The sequence below is a fragment of the Diceros bicornis genome, chromosome 5, assembly GCF_020826845.1.
Source record: "Diceros bicornis minor isolate mBicDic1 chromosome 5, mDicBic1.mat.cur, whole genome shotgun sequence".
NCBI lineage: Eukaryota > Metazoa > Chordata > Mammalia > Perissodactyla > Rhinocerotidae > Diceros > Diceros bicornis.
Genome location: NC_080744.1, coordinates 97,362,866 through 97,388,125, shown reverse-complemented (window position 1 = coordinate 97,388,125; position 25,260 = coordinate 97,362,866). Strand labels below are relative to the sequence as shown.

Genomic DNA, 25,260 nt, shown 5'->3' with positions numbered 1-25,260 from the left:
TCTGCTATTGATGGACATTTGGGATATTTCCTTTTCTCCCCTTTGAATTAGAGACAGTACTTCTGTGGACATTCTTGTACGTGCCTCCTTGTGTGTTTCTGCAAGTTTCTACAGGGTGTAAAACTGGGTGTGGAATGGGTGAGTCTTAGGGTATGGACCTCTTCATTTGTGCTAGATACTGCCAAATTATTTTCTAAAGTGGTTCTGCCAGTCTACCCTTTCAGCAGCAGGTGTACATTTCTTTGTTGCTCTGCATCCTCATCAATTGTTGATATCATCAGGCTTTTAAACTTTTTCCACTCTGGGGCCTATTGAACTGTTTTTTGTGTTAATTATAATTTGCATTTTTCTAGTTACTAGTAAGGTTGCACATATTTCCATGTGATTATGAAACTTCTGAATTTCCTCTTATGTAATACACCCATCCAGACCTTTTCTGTTTTTCTTTTGGGTTGTTGGTTTTTTTCTTTTTCCAGCTTTTAACTTGTCATTTTACTCTTTTAACTGATGAGTACAAGTTCCTCATTTTAATGTGGAATTTATCCATCATGTCCTATATACTTTGTGCTTTTTTGCATCTTGTTTGAAAATTTTATCCTTTCCTAAAGTAAACACATTCTATTATAATTCTATTCTCTTCTGTTGTCTTCTGAACATATCATACTTTTGCCTTTTGTATTTATGTTGTAATGCACCCAGGACTGATGTTTTTGAAGTATGTGGTGCACTATCACTTTTTCCACGTGGTTGACCAGTTGTCCCAGCACCCACCCTCTTCTGAAGTGTCCGTCTCCCCCACAGATGCACTGTTCCGTCACAAATCGTGTTTCCTCATGTGAACACAAAGCTGTTTGTAGGTTCTCTATTCTGTTCCATTGACCAATTTGTTATCCTTATGTCAAAACTCTACTGTCTTAATCATTATTTTTTAAAATAAGTATTGTTCTCTTGTATGGAAATTTCTCTCTCTTTGTTCTTATTTACATATGTGTCTTTGTTTGAGGCCCCTTGCTTCTTGATAAAAATTCAAGCATCAGTTTGTGATGTTCTAAAAAACACTTGAAATTTTGTTTAGTACTGCATTAAGTTTACAAATGAATTTGAGGGAGAACTGACATCTGTAGAATATTGTCTCCCATTTGCATGAACATGATATATCTCTCTATTATTCAGGACTTATTTAATGCCTTTCAGTAAGTTTTGTAATTTTTTTCAGAAAGGGCTTGCATATCTTTTATTAGATTAGTTCCTAGGCATTCTTTATTTTCTGATGCAGTTGTAAATGTTATCTTTTAACAATTTTGTTTTCTAACTGCTATTTTATGGCATATGTAAATGCAATTTTTAAATTGAATTCTTTATTTCAAGATTATTGTAGATTCACATGAAGTTGTAAGAAAATAACACAAAGAGATCCGTATACCTTAGTTTCTCGCAATGGTAACATCTTGCAAAACTATAGTACAATATCTCAGTCAGGTTATTGATATTGATATATCAATATATGGAATATTTCCATTACCATGAGGATTCCTCATGTTGCCCTTTTATAGCCACACTCACTTCCCTCCCACCCTCACCTGTGCCTTCACCCATGGCAACCATTTCAAGAACGTTGTATAAATGGTGTCAGACAGTATGTAACCTTTGAGAGTTGGCTTTTTTCACTCAGTATAATTCTCTGGCGGTTCATCCAGGTTGTGTGTATCAGTAGTTCCTTTTTTATTGCTGAGTAATAGTCCATGGTATGGATGTACCACAGTTTCTCTAACCATTCACCATTGAAGGACATCTGTGTTGTTTTCAGTTTCGGGCTATTATGAATAGGGGTGATATAAACATTCCTGTACAGGTTTGGTGTGAACATAAATTTTCACTTCTCTAGGATAAATGCCCAGTAGTGCAATTTTTGAGTTGTATGATAGTTGCATGTTTTATTTGTAAATAGACTGCTAAACTGTTTCCCAGAGTGACTATAACATTTTACATTCTTATAAACAAAGTTTTTGAGTGATCCAGTTTCTCTGCTTTCTCGACAGCATTTGACGTCGCTGTTTTTTATTTTAGCCATTCTGATAGTTGTGTAGTGATATCTCATTGTGGTTGTAATTTGTGTTTCACTAATGGCTGATGATGCTGAATATCTTTTCGTGGACTTATTTGCCATCTGTAGATCCCTTCAGTGAAATGTCTGTTCTTATCTTTTGCCCATTTTCTACTTGAATTGTTTATTTTTCCTGTTGAATTTTGAGGGTTCTTTATATATTCTTGATACTAGTCTTTTGTGGGACATGTGGTTTGCAAATATTTTCTCCCAGACTGTAGCTTGTCTTTTCATCCTCTTAACAGAGTCTTCCACAGAGCAAAAGTTTTTAATTTGAATGAAGTCCAATTTATCAATTGTTCCTTTTATGAATATGCTTTTGGTGTAAAATTTTAGAGTTCTGTGCCTAGCCCTAGATGCTGAAAATTTTCTCCTATTTTTTCTAAAAGTCTTATCATTTTACATTTTACAAGTAAGTCCATTTTGAGTTAATTTTTGTGTAAAATATGAGACTTAGGCCAAGCCTCTTCCCTCCTCCGTGTGCCCTGTGGACGTTTAATCACTACAGCACCGTTTGTTGAGTAGGGAATCTTTCCTCCATTGAATGGCTTTTGCATCTGTGTCCTAAATCAGTTGGGCATATTTGCACAGATCTATTTCTGGATTCTCTATTCTGTGTGTATAGCCCTCCTCCAGTACCACACATTCTTGATTACTGTAGCTATATAATAAGTCTTGAAATCAGGTAGACTGATTGTTCCCACCTTATTCTTTTTTTTCAAAGTTGTTTTAGCTATTCTAGTCTCTTTTCATTTGCATATACAGTTTAGAATTTTGTCTATATATACAAAAAATCTTGCTGAGATTTTGGTAGGAATCGTATGAAACTTGTATATTAATTTGGGGAGAATTGATCTTTACTAGGCTGAGTTTTCCAATCTATGAATATGATATGTCTCACTATTTATTTAGATTTTTGATTTCTTTCACTAGTGTTTTGTAGTTTGGAACATACAAATCTTCTACATGTTTTGTTAGATTTATGCTTAAGTATCTTTTTTAAGTGATTGTAAATTGTATACATTTTAATTTTGGTGTCCATGTGTTCATTGTTAGTAGAAAGAAATACAACTGATTTTTATGTTTATTTTGTATCCTGCAAATTGCTGAACTCATTTATTAGTTCTAGGAATTATTTTGGTAGATGCCTTGGGATTTTCTACGTAGACAATCATGTCACCTACAAGAAAGAACAGATTTATTTCTTCCTTTCTGATCTGTATGCCTTTTATTTCTTTTTGCCATCTTATTGCAGTGGCTAGAACTTCCAGTACTATATTAAATAAGTGTTGACATTGGGCATTCTTGTTTTGTTCCCAAACTTAGAGGGAAAGCATTCAGTTTTTATCATTAAGTGTGTTGTTAGCTGTAGGTCTTTTGAAGATGCTCTTTATGAAGTTGAGGATGTTCTCTTCTAGTCCTAGTATACAGAGAGTTTATATTATGAATAGGTGTTAAATTTTGTTAGATGCTTTTCTGCACTGATTGATATGATCATGTAATTTTTCTTCTTTGGCCTATTAATGTGGTGGATTACATTGATTGATTTTTGAATATTGAGCTATCTTTGCACCCCTGGAATAACCCCACATGGTCATCATGTGTAATTCTTTTTGTATATTGCTGATTTTTATTTGCTAATATTTTGTTAAGGATTTTTGCCTATGTATGCATGAGGGATATTCATTTGTAATTTTCTTTTTTTTTTGTACTGTCTTTGTCTGGTTTTGGTACCAAAGTAATACTAGCTTCATCAAATGAATTGGGAAATGTTCTGTCCTATTTTCTGATGTTAATTCTTTAAATATTTAGTAAAATTCTCTAGTAAAACCATCTGGCCCTAGAATTCTCTTGTTTGGGAGTTTTAATTTACACAGTCAGTGTTCTTAATAGTTATAGGACTATTCAGATTATCTTTTTCATATTTGTTGAGTTGTGGTAGGTTATCCTTTTAGAGGAATTGGTCCATTTCATCTAAGTTGTCAAATTTATGTGTGTAGATATGGAGTTGTTTGTAGTGTTCCCTTATTATCTTTTTGATCTCTGCAGGGTCTGTAGTGACATACTATTTCATTCCTATTATTGGTAATTTGTGTCTTCTCTCTTTTTTACCTCATCAGTCTTGATAAAAGTTCATATCATTATCTATTGTTTTTTTCCTGTTTTCAATTTTATTGATTTCTGCTCTTATCTTTATTATTTCCTCCCTTCTACTTGCTTTAGGTTAACTTCACTTTTTTTCTAGGTTCTTGAGGTAGAAGTTTAGATTATTGATTTCTCTAATGTATGCATTTAGTGCTATACATTTTACTCTCAGTATTGCTTTAGCTATGTTATAAATTTTGATATGTTTTATTTTAAATTTCATTTAGTTCAGTGTGTTTTTTTTTGTTTCCCTTGAGACTTCTTTTGTGACCTATGGACTATTTAGAAATGTGTTGTTTAGTTTCCATGTGTTTAGAAGTTTTCCTATTATCCTTCGTTATTGATTTCTAGTTTCATTTTATTGTGATAGGAAAACATACTCTGAATGATTTCAATTCTTTCAAATTTATTGAAGTTTGGTTTATGGCCCAGGATATGGTCTATCTTGGTATACCTCTGTGAGCACTTGGCAAGAATGTATATGCTGCTGTTGGTTCTATAAATGTTGATTAGATTCTGTTGGTTGAGAATGTTGTTGATTTCCTCTATATCCATGCTGATTTCTGTCTAGTTGTTCTATAATTGTTGAGAGAGGGTATTGAACCTCCAGCTATAACTGTGGATTTATTTACATTTCTTGTCAGTTCTTTCAGTTTTTCTTCTCATATTTTGAAGCTCTGTTGTTTGGTGCACAAACATGTAGGATTGCTTCTTGATGATCCTCTTTCTCTGGTCATAGCCTTTGCTCTGAACTCTACTTTGTATGATATTAATGTAACCATTCCTGCTTCCTTTTGATTAGCGTTTGCATCATATATCTTTTCCAATCTGCCTGTATTATCATATTTGAATTGAGTTTCTTGTAGATGGAATATAGTTGGATCATGTTTTTTAATCTACTCTGCCAATCTCTGTCTTTTAATTGGTGTATTTAGACCATTTATATTTAACATAGTTTTTAATATGTTAGAACTTGTTTGCCATTTTATTTTTTGTTTTCTCTTTTTCTTTTCTGTAGAAAACTTACCTTTCTTTATGTTCCTTTACCCTCTCTTGTTTATAACATAATTGTCTTAAATATTTTTTCTGCATACATTTGGAATCATGTAACAGTGTTAGCATTTTTGCTTCAACCATCAAATATAATTGAGAAAACACAAGAGGAGAAAGAAAGTCTATTATATTTACCCATATTTTGCTTACTGTGTTCTTTCTTCCTTCCTGATGTTCCAAGATTCCTTCTTTTATTGTTTCCCATTTGTTTAGAGAAATTACTTTAGTTGTCCTTTCAGGGTAGGTCTGCTGGTGACAAATTCTCTTAGTTTTCCTTTACTTCAGAATGTCTTGATTTACCTTTTGTTTTTGAAGGATATTTTTGCTAGATAAAGAATTCTGAGTTGAGTTTTCCTTCCATTACTTGAAAAATGTGCCACTTCTTTCCGGCCTCTTTCGGAGAAGAAATCTGCTGTCATCTGAATTAGTTTTACTTTATAGGTAATGTGTCATTTTGTTTTCTCATTTTTAAGATTATTAAGTCTTTAGCTTTCAGAAGTTTAATTATGAAAAGTCTTGATGTGAATTTCTTTGGATTTATGCTGTTAGAGGATTGCTCAGCTTCTTGAATCTGTAGATTTATATCTTTTGCCAAATTTGGGCAGTGTTTAGCCATTATTTCTTTGACTACTTTTTCAGCCCCGCCCTCTTTTTTCTCTTCTTTAACCCTGATGACACAAATGTTAGATCTTTTGTTATAGTTCCACAGGTCCCTGAGGCTTTGCTCATTTTTTTTCTGGTATGTTTTTCTCTCTTTTGTTCAGATTGGGTAATTTCTATTGCACCATCTTCTAACTCATTGATTCTTTTCTCTGTCCCCTGAGCCAATCTTTTGTTGTTGTTTTTTTTTGTTTTTTATTTTAGTAGTTATATTTTTCAGTTTTAAAATTTCCACTGGTTCTTTATATCTCCTATTTGTTTGCTGAGACTTTCCATTTTTTCATTTGTTTCAAGCATGTTCATAATTGCTTATTGAAACATTTTATGATGGCTGCTTTAAAATCTTTGTCAGATAATTCTAATATTTTTTTTTCATCTTGGTGTTGGCACCTATTGATTTTTTTCCACTTTTTTAATATAGTGAATGATTTTCAAATGAATCCTGGACATTTTTGTATTATGTTATGAGACTCTGAATCTTTCCATTTTAGCTGTCTTTCTTTGACACTATTCTTGCAGGGGAAGGGAAGGGGTCATCACCTCATTACTGCCAGGTCAAGGCAGAAGTCCAGGTCCCCCACATGGTCCTCATTGACATCCAAGGTGAAGGGCTTCTCATTACTGCTGGACAGAGATGTCATTTACAGCTCTCCACGTGGTCTCCACTCCTTCTGTGGGTAAAGACTTCTCTTTACCAGATGGCAGGGTCCAAATCCCAGCACTCTACTTGGCCTTCTCTGACACTACCCTGGCAGAGAGGTTGTAGCACATCATTACAGAATGGCAAGGGTGGAAGTCTGGGTTCTCATTCAGCCGTTGCTGGTTTGGGTGGAGACAGGGCCACCATTTTTCTTTGGTGGAGTAGGGCAGTTATTGTCTAAAGTTTTCTATATTGCTAAGCTGCTCCTTTCTTGGTCCTTTGGCTAGAGAGAGAAGGCAAGCTTTTGTTGAGACTTTTTTTGTCTGCACCCGCCGGCAATTCCAGGTTGCTGGCTTCTTTGGGGACAATTCCGGATATATAAAGCAAAAAGAATTTCCAAGGAACTCAGCATCTTGTTGTTTCTTTGGTCCCAAGGTTTCTACCTGGTCTGTCTTCTTCCCTTTTAAAGTCTTACTTTTCTTTTATATATAATGTCCAGGGTTTTTAGTTGTACTTGGTGGGTGGAGTAGGGAAAATTATGTCTACTCCATCTTCCCAGAAGCAGAGCTGCAATTTGTTTTTGTACATTGGTATTATATTCAACATCTTGCAAACTCTTATCTAATATTTTACCTATATATTTCATTTTGTTATTACATAGATAAGTATAGCATCCATGAATAATGATAGTGCTGTTTCTTCTTCTAAAAATCCTTGCCTTTCAATTTTTTTTAATTTTTAAAATAGCTTGCTGTAAAAAATAACTTTTTGTTTTTTGGTGTATGGTCCTGAGTTTTAAGACATATGTCGGTTCATGAAACCGCCACCACAATCAGGATACAGAACAGTTCTATCACTTCCAAAAATTCGCTTATACTGCCTCTTTCTAGTCCAACCGTCTCTTCATCCCAATCCCCAACAACCACTGCTCTGTTCTCTGTCTGTATAGTTTTGCCTTTTCCAGACTGGCATATACAATGAATTCATATGTTATGTAAACTTTTGTGATAATTTTTCTTCTTTAGTCTGTTAAAGTGGTAAATTATTTAATTCATTTTCCAATGTGAAACAATTCTTTGGATCTCTGGATTCAGTTGGCTACTATTTTATTTATTATTTGTATGTTTATGAGTGTGATTGCTCTATAATTTCCTTGCTTGTCCTGGTTCCAAGGTTATGCTAACTTTATGCTGATATCAAAGTTTCTTTGCTTCTCTCTTTTACTGATATCGAGGTTTTTTTCCCTTGTCAAGAATCTAAATTTGCTAGCCTTATAAAATGTGAAGTGTGATTCCTCCATTATCTAACTCTGGAATATGTTGTCTATGTTTGTAATTATTTCTTTCTTGAATGATTTGTAGAACGTATTGTTAAAACCATCTGGCACCAGTCTTTTCCTTGTAGGAAGATTTAAAACTACTCGGTTTCTTAACTTTTACAGGCCTATGAAGGTTTCCTAGCTTTTCTTGAGTTGATTGTGTAGTTTATTTTTTTCATTTTATCTAATTGTTCAAGTTTATTCTATAAAGTTGTTTATAATATCCTCTTATCTTTTTAATCTTTACTGCATCTGTAATTATGTCCCCTTTTTATTCCTCGTTATTTGTGTTTTCTCTCTTTTTTTTCTTGATTAATCTTGCTGAAATTTAATCAGTATTTTAAAATATTTTCACAGAACCAACTTTTAATTTTGTCAATCCCTCTATTATATCTTTATTTTTATTTCATAAATTTTGTTCTTATCTTTATTTTGTCTCTTTTCTACTTTCTATGATGATTAGCTCATTAATTATTTTCAACTGTTATCTTTTTTAATATAAGCATTTAAGATTATAACTTCTCCTATAAGTATTGCATTATCTTTAGCTGCATTTCACAAGATTTGATATCTAGATTTTCATTATCATTCAGTTCTACATTTCCAATATAATTTCTTCTTTGACCCGTGAGTTATTTATGTGTGTTTCTTAATTTTTGGACATATGAGTATTTTCCAGTTAATCTTTTAAAAAACCTTTTATTTTGAAATAATTATAGATTCACAGGAAGTTGCAAAGACAGTACAGATAGTGGACCCTTCACCCAGTTTTCCCATGGTTACATCTTACATAACTATAGTACAACACCAAAATTAGAAATTTGACATGAGTACAATGTATGTATAGTTCTATGCTATTTTATCATATGTGTAGATTTGTGTAACCACCATCTCAGTCAAGATACAGAACTGCTCTCTCACCACAAAAATGTCCCTAATGCTGCCTCTTTACAGTCACACACTCCACCCTCACGCCACCACCCCTAACCTCTGGTAACAACTCATCTGTTTTCTCTCTCTCCAGTTATCTTATTTTAATGCTTTATAGTTAATTGTGTTGTAGTCAGAAAATGTGATATGTATTATTCCAGTTCATTGAAATTGTTGAGAATTGTTCAATGACCTTGTATACGATTATTTTTGTAAATATTTTGTTTGAGGAGAAATTATATTCTGCTACTTTTAATTTTATTGTGTAAGTATTCTATATACTTACTGATTTTTATCTGCTTGATCTAACAATTTCTTAGGGAATAGGTTAAAAATCTTATGCTAGATTTTCCTTATAGTTAAGTCAATATTTTGAGGTTATATTGCAAGGTACAACCAAGCTTAGACTTGTTATATTTTCTTCGTGATTTAAAGCAGTTATCATTATGATAGTAACTGTACCTTATTCTTTTTGTTTAAATCTACTTTGTCCATAAACTAGCATCAGCTTTATTTTGATTAGTTTAGTCTGATTTATCTATATCTATTTATCTATCTGTCTGTCTATCTAAAATCTATCTAGTTTTTATTCTTTTGTTTTCAAGTACACACATAGGTGTGTATATATATAAATACATATATAGAGAATTTTTACTTTTTTAAACTTTTTCTACTCCTACATTTTAGATGTAGCATTCTTCAGTGGTTTATAGTTGGATATAAAAAGTAAAACCATAACAACAGCATGAAACTGCGTGAGGCAAAAACTGATAGGACTGCAAGAAAAAATAGATGAATCTACTATTATAGTTGGAGACTTTAATACCCCTCTTTCAGAAATGGGTAGATCCAGCAGGCAGAAAACCAGTAAGGACAAAGGCAAACTAAACAACACATCAGTCAACTGGATATAATTGATATCTGCACACTACTCATCCAACAGCAGTAGAATACACATTTTTCTCAAGCTCATGTGGAACATTCACCAAGATAGACCACATTTGTGGCTGTAAAACTTAACAAATTCAAAAGAATAGAAAACATATAATGTCTACTTTCAGACCACAATAGAAATAAACTAGAAATCAGAAACAGAAAGATAACTGGAAAATCTCAAAATCTGTGGAGATTAAACAACAAACTCCTAAATAGCACAGGAGTCAAAGAAGGAATTAAAAAATATTTTGAACTAAATAAAAATGAAAACACAACTTATCAAAATTTGTGGGATGCAGCAAAAGCAGTGCTTAGAGGGAAATTTATAACATTACATATATTAGAAAAGAAGATCTAAAATCAATAGTTTAAGTTTTCACCTTAGGAAATTAGAAAAAGAAAGGCAAATTAAATTCAAAGTAAGCAGAAGAAAAGAAATAATAAGAATTAGAGCAGAAATCAATGAAATTGAAAACAGAGACTCAATAGAGTAAATCAATGAAACCAAAAGCTGGTTCTTTGAAAAGATAATACAATTGATAAGCCTCTAGACAGGCTAACTAAGAAAAAAAAGAGAGAATTACCAATATCAGAAATGAAAGAGGGGATACCAGTATAGATCCCATGAATATTAAAGGGATAATAAAGCGATACTGTGAACAACTCTATGCTCACAAATTTGATAACCTAGATGAAATGGACCAATGTTTTGAAAGACACAATTTTCCAAAACTCACACAGGAAGAAATAGATGATCTAAATAGGCCTATATTTATTAAAGTAATCTAATCAACGATTAATAACCTTCCAAAATAAAAAGCACCAGGCTCAGATGACTTCACTGGTGAATTCTACCAAACATTTAAGGAAGAAATTTTACCAATTCTCTACAATCTCTTTCAGAGAATAGAAGCAGAGGGAATGCTTTCTAACTCATTCTATGAGGCCAGCATTAACCTAATACCAAAACTAGACAAAGACGTTACAAGAAAAGAAAACTGCAGACCAATATCTCTCATGAATAAAGATGCAAATAGAATGTACAACACCAAGAGTGAACCCTAAGGTAAAGTATGGACTTTGGGTGATTATGATGTGTCAATATAGGTTCATCCTTGGTAAAAAATATAAAATGCTGGTGAATGATGTTGATAATGGGAGAGGCTATGCATATGTGGGGGCAGAGGATGTATAGGAAATCTCTGTACCTCCCTCTCAATTTTGTTATAAACCTAAAACGGCTCTGAAAAAATAAAGTTTTAATTTTAAAAAATAAAGTGTCTAAAAATTTTTTTAAAAAAGAAAATCCATCCTGACAATCCTTGTCTTTTAGCTGAATCATACATACAGACTCTTCAATTATGCACACACGTGTGTAAAATTATTTCATTTTTAATTTTTCTTCTACTTTTGCTTTTTTTCTGTTTTTTTCTTGTCTTTTCTTGATTATAGTTTCTTATTCCTTTTCTGCTTCTCTATTGGTTCTGTTTATAACTCTATTTCTGCTATTTTATGGTTACTCCAGAAATTTTGGCATGCACATTCAGGTTTTTAAAGTGTAAAATTTATCAATTTTTATTTTTACTCTCCCTCTGAACAATACAAAAACCATTGAATATTTTCACTCCAATAGTACTATATCCTGGCTTATATCCTATTATTTTCAGATAATTGAGCTCTATTTTTATTTGTAAAACCACAAGGTATTCTTATTATTTCACACAGTCATTTTTGTTTAGGTTTATTCAAATACCTACTTTTCTTGTTACTGACATTCTTTGTATCACAGGCCTTCAATCTGAGATCATTCCTCTTCCTCTTAAAAATCTTTTTTTTTTAATTTTTTAATTTTTTTTAATTTTAGTGAGGATATGCTGGTGGCAAACTCCCTCAGGTTCTCTACCTGAAAAGGCCTTCATTTTACTCATTCTTTAAAGATATTTTAGCTGGCATACAATTCTATGTGATAGTTATTTTCTCTTGCCACATTAAATTAATTCACTCTCATTTGACTTACACAATTGCAGTTGAGACATAAGCTTTAAGTTTAATTGTTGCTCATTTGAAGATGGTCTGTCTTCTCTGTGGCTGCTTCAGGATCTTCCATATGTTTTGATGTTCTGTAGTTTCACTAGGAGCTGTCTCAGTATGCATTTGCATCTTATTTGGGATTTGTTGGGTTTCATTAATCTGTGGATTGATGTCTTTCATCAGGACTGGAAAATCTTTAGACATTATCACATGCAGTATGTATCTTTGTGATTATTTCTATTCCCTCTTTCTGGAACTCTGATTAGATTAGGCTTTTTCATTCCAGCTTAATGCTTCTTAACCTCTCTTTCATATTTTCCATCTATTTTTGTTGCCTTCTGGGTATTATTTTCAGACCTGTATTTCAATTCTCTTGTCCTCTCTTCAGTGCAATTTAATCCACTATTCAATCCATGTATTTACTTTTTAATATTTATAATTTTATTATTTATTTTTTCTTTTTCAAATATGCTTGGAAACTTTCATAGTTACTCACTCCTCAAATTTTTCAGTCATTTCTCTTATTTCTTTAAATTATTAAATATATATTTTTTGTATTATGTGTCTGCTATTTCCACAATTTGAAGTACTTTTAGGTCTGCTTTTGGTGTGTATTGCTCCTTCTGGTTCTCTCTCATAGTGCCTTATTCCAATGTGTGTTTTATCGTTTTTGTTTTTTTTACTTTTTTCTCTGCAAACTCATAAGTCCCATAACTTTTTCTGTAGGAATCTTTGTGACCTAGGTCAAAGCTGGTTCCTCCAGAGAAGATTCAAATTTGCTTCTGCCAAGTGGTTGGGGCACCACCAGACTGGAACCATTTTAAACTAAATTCTAGTTTAGAAGTTTTTCAAGACATTAATGTGGTATGAATTAGGGTTGCCAACTCTCATGGGGGCCATATGGTAATTATTAACCACCAGCAAATCAAGAAGGATTTCCCCCCTTCTATTCAGGGTCATTTCCAGACCATTTTCCTGCAGTTCCTAGAGGGGGGATGGATTTATTTCCAGTTCACATTTCAAATGAGGACATAATCCTTTGGGGCTCTCTCTATTCAAGAGGAGGGTTCTGTTATGCCCCTCGTCTTGAGAAGAAACCAGGACTTCCCTTCTACTCCTTTCATCCCATAAAGCTATAGAAGATGAAGTTCAAGTTCAGCCAGTTCATAAAATGGTCTCCGGGGAACAGCCAGCTTGTGGGCTCTGCTTCTCTTTGGGAAAGTTGTGCTGCAGCCTTCATTTACTTTTTGGCCTCCAAGAATTCCTTACTCATTTGCTGTTTCACTGATACATTTACATCCCATTCAACACTTTTACTTGTTTTTGAGAGAAAGACCAAAGTAACAAGTTCATTATACCATCAGAAACAGAAGTCACCTGTCATAACATCTTCAATAACTTCCTTGTCATTGAGCATTTCCCCCCACGTTTTCTATTACAAACAATGTGATGGTGAACATCTTTGACACACATCTTTGTGTATTTTGTCCAGTTATTTTCTGCAATAAATTTCTAGGCTATGAAAAGGAAGTGATGGAGTTGAGGAATATTTGGGAAATAGATTGGCACTACTTGGTGACTGATTAAACTCTTAAGGTTCTTGCTGATCATCTAACCAGGTACTTTGCATATTTAATTTAATTTAATTCTTCCAAAAATCCCACTGAACCTAATACGATAAAAACCCCACTGAGGCGCGTTTCTATTAAATAAGTAGAAATACAGACCCTGTTTTGGGGGAAAATATCCAATCTTTTAAAAAGTGATATTCCCTACAGTTGTTTTTGAATTTAGGGATGCTCTCCCAAAATTAGTAAGAGGAATAATTTTTTAAAAAGACAACGTAATTCTATAATGTATTTGGAAAACAGACATGTAAGAATAGTTTGGAAGAAAAGTAACGAAGGTCTGGTCCTATCAGATATTAAAACAACTGTAGACACCATCTCAACACCATTCTACTTTTGAGGTATCCTTGGCTCTGACTGGCAGAGGGAGTCCATTTTTTTTTCAGGAGGCAGCTATTTTGCATGAAAACATCACTACAAACGTAAATTGATTCTTGAAGAAAGAAGAGAAGCAAGGATGGGTAGCTACATAGACAGGACAGTGCACACAGAGTCCATTGGGAGAAAGTGTGACTAACTGGGTACAAGGGAGGCTTGAGTCAGCCTGGGTAGTTTCAGAGGAGGAAGGACCTTTAACGACATGCCAAGGAGTTTGGATTTGATCTTAAATCCATCAGAGATGGGTCCATCAGAAATTTAATCAAGAAATCTCATGAGTAGCATCTGCATTTTTACAAAAGTATGCTGGCAGGAGAAAAGATTGGGGGCAGGGAAATTATGAATGAATGAATGAATATTTCCTTTTAAATGGTTTTATTAAAATATAGCTCACATACCATACAATTCACTCATTTAAAGTGTACTTTCAAATGTCTTTCGTATATTTACATCATTGTGTGACCATCACCACTATCTGATTTTAGAACATTTTCATCACCCCAAAGAGAAACCTCATAGCCATTTGCAGTCAGTCCCCATTCCATCTCCAACTCCTGCCCATCCCTAATCATCCACTAATCTACTTTCTGTCTCTATAGATTTGCCTATTCTGGACAGTTAATATAAATGGAATATTATAATATGTGGTCTTTTGTGACTGGCTTTTTTCACCAAGTATAATGTTTTCAAGGGTCATCCATATTATAGCATGTATTAATACTTCATTTCTTTTTATTGCCAAATAATATTCCATTGTACGAATACACCACATTTTATCCATCTATTTCTCAGTCGATGGACACGTGGGTGGTTTCTACTTTTTGGCTATAATGAATAATACTGCTTTGCACATTTGTTTGCAAGTTTTCATGTGGATATGTGTTTTCATTTCTCTTGAGTATATACCTAGGAATGGAATTGCTGGATCATATGGTAACTCTATGTTTAACTTTTTGAAGAACTGCCAAGCTGTTTTCCACAGCATCTGCACCATTTTACATTTCTGCCAGCAATGTATGAAGGTTCCAATTTTCCACATCCTCCTTATATTAGTTGGTGTTAAGTGGGTATGATCATAGCCATCCTAGCCAGTGTGAAGTGGTATCTCATTGTGGTTTTGATTTGCGTTTCCTTGATGGCTAATGATGTTGAATATCTTTTCATGAGCTTCTTGGCTTCTTGTATATCTTCTTTGGGAAGATATCTATTCAGATCCTTTTCCATTTAAAAAATTGGATTATCTGTCTTTCTATTATTGAGTTGTAAGAGTTCTTTATATATTCTTGTTACAAACCCCTTATCAGATATATGATTTGAAAATATTTTCTCCCATCCTATGGGTTATCTTTTCACTTTGTTGATGGTGTCCTTCGAAGCACAAAAGTTTTTAATTTTAATGAAGCCCATTTATCTACATTTTTTTTTGTCACTTGTGCTTTTGGTGTCACATGTAAGGAGTCTTTCCCTAACCAAAGTCATGAAAATTTACTCCTATATTTTCTTCTAAGAGTTTTATAGTTTTAGCTCTTACATGTAGGTTTATGATTCAATTTGAATCAATTTTTGTGTGAGGTGTGAGGAAAGAGTCCAACTTCATTCTTTTACATGTGGATATACAGTTGTCCCAGACCATCTGTTAAAAATATTTTTAAAAACGCACAACTTTTCCTAGACCCCCTACGCCATTATAATAGCCTAGTCTAAAAAGAATACTATGAACTAAGGCATACGCAGTGAGAATGGATGTGTTGGGGAAATTTGAGAAGGTAGAATTACAAGGACTTGGTGACCATGGTCATGTAGGGACCACTGGAGAAGAAGGAGGACTTGAGAAGGACCCCTAGGTTTCTGGTTCCCTGTCTTCCTCTCCATATCAGGAGGCTTGTGGCCTCGACATCCCACATGACCATGTGGCCATCCCAGAACCAATCTGCTGGGGCCACTTGTTTATCCTCATGACTTAAAGATCAAAGCCTGTTGCTGCATGATCAATCCAACCACAGGAAACCAGCCTTGATCAGAAGGACAGTTGAATTATATTTTGTGGTTCCCTTAGACCAGAGCAGCTATAGCACCTCAGTTCAAAGAGAAAATGGAAAGGCTTGTATTTAAGAGGAATGCAGTCAGAAAACTACAGAAGCATCAAGCTTCTGTCAGCAATATCAGAGGCCCATATACAAAATGAACATTTCTAAGAGAGCAACGGAGCCTTCTAACCCTTGAGGAGTTTAGGCTCCAGAAAATCTTGTTTGTAGGACACGATGCCCCAGAACTCTGCATCTTCATTCTGGGTTCACTCCTTGATTACACGGGCATCAGGGGGTTTTTCCACTGCCCCCCCTCAGTCACCAGGGGGACTGACCAAAGTAGGGATTGCCACCCAGGTAATGATGGGGCCCACCACCCACAGAACTGCTGCCCGTAGCCAGTCTCTCGTGAGAACAAGGGGAAGAGTGTCTGGAGATGGCTTTGCCAGCCCCTGGCCCTGGTGACACATCCTCAGCTTCGAGAGCAGCCCCACCTTGGGAGCAGGAACAGAAGAGCTCTGTCTGTGCTGGCGAGGGAGCCGTACTGTGCAAATGTTCACAGGGCTCCCACAGACACTCCTTTGATGAGAAACCACTCCATCCAGGACGTCCTTGCCCGAGAGTGACCAGGCTCCCCTGGGAGCTGAGGGAAGATATTTTGTTCTTGTGAATGATCTTCTGACTGGTGATCATTTTGGAGAGGACAGTAGCCCTTTAGCTCTTTAAATACAATCATCAGTTATGTTCAAAAGCATCGAGCTGAAAGTGATTATAGACGTTGTTAAGTTCACCTCCTCAGCCTACAAAGAAGGAAGCTGAACCCAAAGAATTAAGTGATAAGCCCAGGGTCATGAGTGATTTAATGCTGCTGGTCTCATGACCCTCTATCCGCTCTATCCCACTGTGTATTTCTGGCGAAAAAAAACATTAAGATCTGAGTTTTGTGAATTAAAAAGAAAGAACAATGCCTTGAAATGATCCCAGAACTTGGATGAGTACTGAGTTCTTGTTGGTGTCCAGGAAACGGAAGGTCCACAAAACTTGTGCATTGACTCTATTTCAGGAGCTTTTAGGAGCCAAGTAGTTTTTTTACATGTCTGACAGAAAATTACTACTTAGATCTCATCTTCGGTTCATAGTAGTACATTTCTATTCTTCCCTGTAGTAGCCATCCAGTGAGCACTCACCCCACAGCCATGTCAAAGTGAAACACACCAATTTTACACAACTATCCAAGAGCTTGACTGCTGCCTGGCTAGAGGCGAGTTATTGGAGCCTCTAGTTAGTCCAGAGACTGGCTACACGGCAGAGGGAAGGGACCAAGCACCTGTCGTCTACGTCTGAGGCGGTTTTGATAGGAGGACATAGAGTTGTGGAGGAGGACTCATCCTAGAGCCTGTGAATGCAGAAGAGGCTCCAGGACTGCCATGTGCACTGGGAGATGGCTGCTCCTGGTCCCCTGGCAAGAGAAGGCTGAGCCCTGAGATGCAGAGAATGGAGGGGCCACACGGTTGATCTGCCCGGTTTAATCTCTTTTGGATAAGGTCTTTTAAGATATTCCCTCTTCTGAACGTGTCATTAACCATTTCCAGGTAATCTGGACCAAAAAAAGGCTTCACTTTCTATGATTCTCCTGCCATCAATTGGCCTACTTGCCAAGCAATTTCCAAATCATGTTTTGGATGGGGAGCTTTATAAAGAGGATTAAAAGAAAGAAATTAAACAATAAATATATTTTGTCTTAAGTCTACTAATGTGACAATTGAAATAAACGTAAGATTAGTCATTTGTTTCTGGTCTGATTGTAAAAGTAATACACGCTCATTGTAGAAAATATGAAAAATATAGAAAGTTGTAAAAAAAAAAAAAATACATAAATTCCATCACCCAGACATGCTCCTGCCGATTCATGAGAGCACGACCTTGTCTGTTTTGTCTGCTGCCATATTTTTAGTACTTGGAATAGCACCTGGTACATAGTAAGTGCTTAATAAACGTTTGTTGAATGAATGAATGTTACTGTTGGTGTATTTATTTCTAGTGCTTTCTCTATGCCTGTTTTACATGATTGTAGTAAGACTCTATTCATATCATAACATCTTTTTTTTTTTTTACTTACCATGGTAATACAGGTATATCTGTATCACAAAAACTCTTTATCAACATTGTTTTTAAAGATGCTTAGTATTCCACGTTTTGTGTACACATCATTTACTTTTACTTATTTATCTTCACCTTACTAGATATTTGGGGGAAAATAGACATTTCAAAGGTATTTTGCAAAGGCTTCACTTTGGACAAGTAGACATACTGGCTGTTTTACTAGGCTCCCCTATTTTGAGTGAACCCTGAGGAGCTACTGAAATCACATTTTATTATTTTCTTCCATAGTCTCACTGGAGACCATGAAGAAGTGGGAATAATGCCAGAGGGAAGTCTTAACATTAGAATCAGGACATGACCTTGAGAAGCTATTTAGTTAGTTAAGAAATATCTTTTGAATATTCTATTTATGAAGCAATTATTCAAATAACCAGTCATTATGCTAAGTTCTAGAAATATAGAGTCTCAGGAATTCAACTGAACTAAACCACTTTCTATATAATCCCTGTTCTCTCTCCTTTTAAAAATTTCCTGGTGGGGCTGGCCCGGTGGCATAGTGGTTAAGTTCACACGATCTGCTTCGGTGACCCAGGGTTCACAGGTTTGAATCCCAGGAGTGGACCTAGGCACCGCTCATCAAGCCATGCTGGGCTGGCATCTCACATACAAGATAGAGGAAGATGGGCATGGATGTTAGCTCAAGGCCAATCTTCCTCAGCAAAAGGAGGAAGATTGGCAACAGATGTTAGCTCAGGGCTAGTCTTCCTCACCAAAAAAATAAATAAATAAATAAATTCCCTAGTTTACTGGTTAGAGAAGATAATTTTACTCAGGTTAATATAGCGCCATCTGCTGCTGAAAAGGAAAATGAGTGCGTAGGAAGATCAAGTCTCTGATTTTAAACATTGACGTGTACAAGAAATAAAGGGAATTGCTATGTGGTTTCTTGCAGGATCCCCTTGTGTCAGAACTGGATACAGTTTTAAAAAGAAAAAAGGCTATGAGTGGACTTCTGGCTCCAGATGGCTACAGAGCACAATTTATTAACTTACCCCAACCCCCCACGCCTTAGAAATTTCTATGAAAATTCAAAAAATACGTAAGAATAGGGAAAAATGCATGTCAGAACAGGAAGCCATGGAAAGGGCCAACCACATTCTGGAACCCGTGAGAACTTTCTGCATGACTTAGTGCAGGTGAGATTGGATTGAGGGAAGGGCTCATTAGCCTTCCATTGAGCACACCAGAGGGAAAAGCCTGGCAAATGAGTGAGACAGCTGCCAGCAGAACCCGCTAGTACCTACCAGCTCACAGTGCCAGTGGCTGGAGGGCAGGGCGGGTCATCGGCACATAGAGGGAGGCAACAGTAGACCTTTCTTCTGCTATGGGAAATGCACCAGCTGCTGGAAGTCTGTGCACACCTGGCACATGAAATTAACCAGGCACTGCCAAACCTGGTTTCCAATAAAGGCAGTCATGCCAATTAGAAAATGGTGGCAGGTGCCCCTAACAAACCTCTATCTTGGAACACTAAATCCCAGGTAACATTTGAGCCAGCTGTAGTTTCCAGATCGAACAGCCGATACCCAAAGATTCCATAGTCAGCGAATCGTGCAAGTGTGACCACCACAGAAAGACATTCTCAGACATGAAATATCCAGAAAACTTTCCATCTGCACAGCTTTCCTGAAAGAAAACACACACACACTATTAAGGATTAAGGTAGTGAGTAATGAAACCAACATAATTCAAGAATTAAGTCAAGATCATTGTGGCTAATACAGTTATGAAATAGAAAAACAATATAGAAAACAGTTCTGGGAAGGGAAGTAAAATAATACCAGCATCTTCATTATCAACCTCTCTCCCCCTGTCCCTCTATCCTCTGTCCCTAAAGTCCCAGGGTGAGGAGAAGGAAGACTGAAAGTTGTCTCTAATTCTCATCTTACCTGAGGAAGAGGTATTATTGACCCTGATAGAGAAATGAACCCCAGTAAGCTGTATACTGCTTATAGACTCAATACAATGGGAGAGTTCCCAAATTATTAGTATAAAAAAGAAGCAAGGAATATTTGATCAATATGGCAAAGTAGAAAAAGAACAATAGAACGATAACAAAATTTAACTTAAGAATATTGATTTTTAAAGTCCTAAATTAAATCTTCACAGAAAGAAATCAGCAATATAACGAAATCATAATACTCTCAAGAATGCATGGATGGTTCAACATTAAGAAATGTTATGTAAGAAATATTTACATAACATTCATTCAACGAATGTTTCTAAGTGCCTATTCTATGTTGGAACAATGGCACTTGATCATCTCCTCTAGAACACGCTTCCCAGGCTCCCCATTCACGCCCCTCTCCAGTTCTTTTCTTCATAGCACTTATCATTCTCTGTAACTATCTTTCTTGTTTTTTCGTTTGCCTGTTTACTGTTGGTCTTCCTTTGCTAAAATGCCCTTTCCCCATGATCAGTGTCCTTGTCTATATTGTTCACAGCTGTATCTCCAATGCCTAACAAAGAACCTGACATGTTGCTGACATGATCATGCAACATTTATGGCATTAGTTCAATATTTAGGTGCTATCTATTCATTCAATATTCTTTATTAAATGAATTAATGTATCTATGAATTAATGAATGACAGTAATTCTAGATCCCTGCCCTCATAGAGCCTATCACTTAGTGGAGGAGACAGACAACCCAACAAGTACTTTCACGGCCAGTGTCAAAATCTCAGTTTTCTAAGCATGTTTTTCTATTCTAACTAACTTCCTGAATAAAAGATGGGAACTGTTTTGCAGGAAGCTTCTACAACTTCCTCTCGAGAAAAGTCTGGAAAACTAGAAGCACACAGTAGTAACTTCCTGCTTCCCAGAGCCTGTCACCAAAGGACACGCAGCAACTCCACCAGTAAGTGTCTCGTCAAACTATCTTCAGGCTCAGGGCTCAGCTGTTGCTGAATATCAGGAATATCTGTGATGTGGGGAGGTCTGGGGGAGGGTGGGGCTCTGCTGGTCCAGCTGGACAAGACCAAGATTGTGATCTGCTTCCTCTCTGAGAGCATCCTTCACCGCCTGTGCGTGTCCTGGCCAGTGCGAGGGCCTCCGCATGTGCCAGTAGAGCTCTCTGTGGTTTAGTCCACTCCTCCTCTAGCTGCACTTCCAGTGCCGTGTTGGGAAGACTCGCCATAGAGGATAGAAGACAAGAGCTTCCCTCCTGCTCGGTCTTCTGACACGCTGCTTGATCTTTGGAAGGCCACTTCTTCCTCCGAGGGCCTCTGTCACCTCATCTATAATAGGACAGAAGTCGAAGCTGAAAAATTTCAGGGTTCTTGGTTGTTGCAAATAGAATAGCACTAATACTAAGTGAAGAAAATTGGAAGAATGCAGAAAAGCATGAAGAAATTAAAACCACACTAAATCCTAATATTAAAGACAATCTATGTTAACATTTTCAATTATTTCCCTCCTATATATGCCTATAGAAGACACACACACACACATCCATACATCTTTATCTCATGTAATTGGAAATTGTTTTGTAAACACCATTTTTAGTGGATACGTAGTATTTTGTTAAATGAATGTACATAATCTAGTTATCCAACTCCCTGTTATTAGATAGTTATTCTCAGCGTTTCACTAACATGATCAATGTTGCTGAGGTTGTACCTGAAATTTTATTCAAGTTGGTGACGACCTTCTTAGGGGAAATATAAAAGGCAGTGGATGGTGTATGTTAAGAGCTCACATTTGGGAGCCAAGGCAGTGGATTTAGATCCTGCTTCCAGAACTAACCATCTGTGTGACCTTCAGCAAGTCCCTTAAACTCTCTAAGCCTTATATTATTCTGTTGTAAGATGTCCCATCATTAAATCAATCATTTCATATTTTTAGACCACTATTTGCTTTTTTATCATAAATTTTTACCTCTTTCTTCTTTTAGCATAATTTCCTAGAAATGGAGTTTCAAAAGGTAGATATACCTTAGACCTTGAACTGTGCTGCCCAGTTTTAGTAGCTATTCCTCCAATAGCGTATGTGTATACCTGTTTCTTCAATCATAGCTCACACTGGATTATAATTTTATTGTTTTTTTAAACTGAGCTATAATTGGTTATAAGCTATAACATACAACATTATGCTAGTTTCAGGTGTACATCATGATTCGCTATTTGTGTACATTGTGAAGTGATCACCACAATAAGTCCAGTAATCATTTGTCACCGTATAAAGTTACACATGTTTTTTCTTGTGATGAGAACATCTAAGTTTTACTCTCTTAGCAACTTTCAAATCTGCAACACAATGTTATTGACTATAGTCTCCATGCTGTGCATTACATCTCCAGGACTCATTTATTTTATAACTGGAAGTTTGTATCTCACCTTCACTCATTTCACCCACCCCTCAAACCCCCTCCCCTCTGGCAACCACCCATCTGTTCTCTGCATCTATAAACTTGGTTTTGCTTTGTTTTGTTTTGTTCTCTTTGTTCATTTGTTTTTTAGATTCCACACATAAGTGAAATCATACAGTATTTGTCTTTCTCTGTCTATTTTACTTGATTATAATTTAAAAAAATTTGCTAGGCAAGTTTTTCCTCTATTCCCCTCTTCTCAACTCATTCTTTGCTTTTTTCTGCCCTGCTTTGCACCTAGGACCAGCTAGACAACTTGTGGGGATTAGTGTAAAAGGAAAATGTGGGACCCCTGCTGGAAAATTAGGAATTTCCAAACGGCGACAGCTCCTAGCCGAGGGCCTTCGAAGTTTGGGCTCTGTGTACTTCACGGGCTGCACACCCACGGCCAGCCCTGCCTGCACTCTCGGCACTGGCCCTGTCAGACGGCACCCCAGCACCCTGGCTCTCCGATTTCTGGTTGAGTTCAGTCAGCGAGAGGATCCACAGGAGACGGGAGGGTGGAAGAGAGAGCTGCTGGGGTGTTTCTTCCTCTGTTCCTTCTGCCTCGGTGCTGCAGCTCTGGCGGTCGCTGTGTCCCTTTGTGACTATAAATCATGTCGGGGTGGCCTCCTTCCGTGGTCCCAGCACTCACTGGGCTCTGCTAATGCATTTCCTCCCTTTGTCCCTTCAGGCCTGGGATGGTACAGCTTCCAGATCTTGCCAATTCCTGAGTACCTCAATAGGCCTTGTTATTCCCTTTAACTCTATTGACCCCTTTGTAAATGGCCGCTTCATCCAGGCTTATAGAAATCCTAGCTAAGTGTGTCTTTTGTTTGTTGTCAAAATTCTGACTGGTGTATTTGCCTGTAAAGTGGAAAGAGTACCTCTCCATATAAGTGCAGTTTAATATGCCTTCATTTATGTATTCTCTTTCCTGTGAGTTCACCTAGATTCCTATTGGGATGGTCATTGCATTATCATTAATTTATAAAAAGTCTCTTGGTTAAATTAATATGTATTAATATTAATATAATTAATATTTGGCTGTCATTCAGTTTGTCGTTTGTCTTTTAATTTTTTTCTTGAAGATGTTCTTATCTTTATATAATAAAATCTATTGATTTTTTTCCTTTCTAATGTTAAAGTTTCTTCCATATCCAGAGAACTATTAAATACTTGGCAATATTTTCTTTTAGTTTTTAAATGATTTGCCCTTTTTTTCACACTTCTATATCTGTCATTTATTTTTGGTGTTTGATATGAAGCAAGGATCTAGATAGATTTTTTTTTTCTAAATGGCTAGCTGATTCCAGCATCTCTTATTGATAATCAGTGTCTGCCCATTTTTAAATTTCACTCCTTCTGTTTATTTTGTTTATCTCCTGCAAATGATGTGCAGTTAGATCGTGAAAACAAATTTGACAATATTTTTAAAGAAGGAAGCTCAAATCACTGACATTAGTATTCTAAGTAATATCCGCTTTTACTCATATTCTTTTTATACTTTGTTTTTATGGTTTCTTGTCATTCGTTTCCTGCCTCTTGCTGTATGTGTGTGTGTGTTTAATTTTTGCAGTGATTTGAAAGGTTTATTCAATTTTCATCTCCACTGCTGGTTTCCTTTAAGTTAAATCAATCAATTAGGTTTAATTAATTAATTAAATAGTTAAGACTGTATTTTCCAAACTGCCCCCTTTATGAAAGACTCCGTTATTCATCTCTAGTCCCTTTTCCCATTTGTTTTTTCCATTTCATAATTCAACTTAATCTTACATTATAAACTCATATTATTGTTATTATATAATCATCACACTATAGTTTCCCTTTCAAAAATTATTTTGGCTTTTATAACCACATTTCAATGAACTCACTCGATGCTGTTTAACCAGTTTCAACTTCCCCGCACTCGAGATGATGCTTTGATATATTTCCTTGCGGCTGGAGCGCATCCACCAGTAATTTTCAGGAAGAGCAGGCGAGGGCTCAGACCCCTTCGGCTTTGGAGAGCCTGCCCTGTCCTGACTCTGGGCCCACGTCCGTGCTGATCCAAGCTCGTGGGCGGAGCGGGAAGGAGCCCCAGGACTGTCCGGGTCGGTGAGGGCAGAAGCGGAGCTGGAGGGGCCTGGGCTGCTCCCCCGTGCCTGCCCGTGGCACCCAGGTGGTTCTGCTCTGTGAGCCTCTCCATGCTGGCCACCTATTTACTTGTTCTTGTTCCCTCTGAACCCAAACCCTGCACAGCTGCCCTCCTTCAGACTGCAGGTCACCTCACACTGCTGCAGCAGAGAGGAAACCAACAGGGGGTTGGTTTCCTCACTGATAAAGTAGAGTTGAACTCCATCAGGGTTCCCCAGAGGACTGATGGGCTGGCCACATCACCTGGGGCGCCTGATAAACATACAGACCCCACCAGTGTAGATGTGGATCGAGTAGATCTGGGCGAATTCTGAATTCTGCCCCACTTTTTATAAAAAAATGTATTATTAAAATTAATCTCCCCTGTTTCTTTTGACTTTTTTAATGTGGCTACTAGAAAATTGTAAACGACACCGGTGGCTTACGTAGTATTTCCATTGGGAAGCACTGCTCTAGAGGATGAGGCTTCTCCAGCTGGATGCTGCAGGGTGGAGCTCCTGGTTGGAGGAAAGGAAGTGGGGGGTTCCCAAAAAGGAGAGGAAGCTGATTGCTTTGCATTTTCTTAGATCCCCAAAGATTCGAGAGTTGCATCTGCCTGCAGTGTTAGGGTGTGCACGCGCCTGTGCATGAGTGTGTGTGCATGTGAGAGGCAGTCAGATCCTTTTGGGAGGCTGGATGCTGCTGGGGCAGATCCCCCAGGTTCCTGCCCAATCTCTTCTCTGGTTCTAACTGTCCTGGGCATCCTTTGTGCTTTCCTCCTCCTC

At 36.6% G+C, this 25,260-nt stretch overlaps 1 protein-coding gene across 6 annotated transcripts in view; it reads left to right on the top strand.

Annotated features, from left to right (window-relative positions):
- IL16 (interleukin 16) overlaps positions 1 to 25,260 on the top strand; it is a 117,317-nt gene that overhangs the window by 43,224 nt on the left and 48,833 nt on the right. For 5 of the 6 annotated variants that reach the window (XM_058542581.1, XM_058542580.1, XM_058542578.1 and 2 more), the window contains exon 3: positions 20,764 to 20,872. In XM_058542581.1, coding sequence (XP_058398564.1) covers positions 20,764 to 20,872 — 109 coding nt within the window. Of the gene's footprint in view, positions 1 to 10,689; positions 10,853 to 20,763; positions 20,873 to 25,260 lie in introns of all 6 variants that reach the window. The other variant, XM_058542582.1, reaches the window with a different exon arrangement.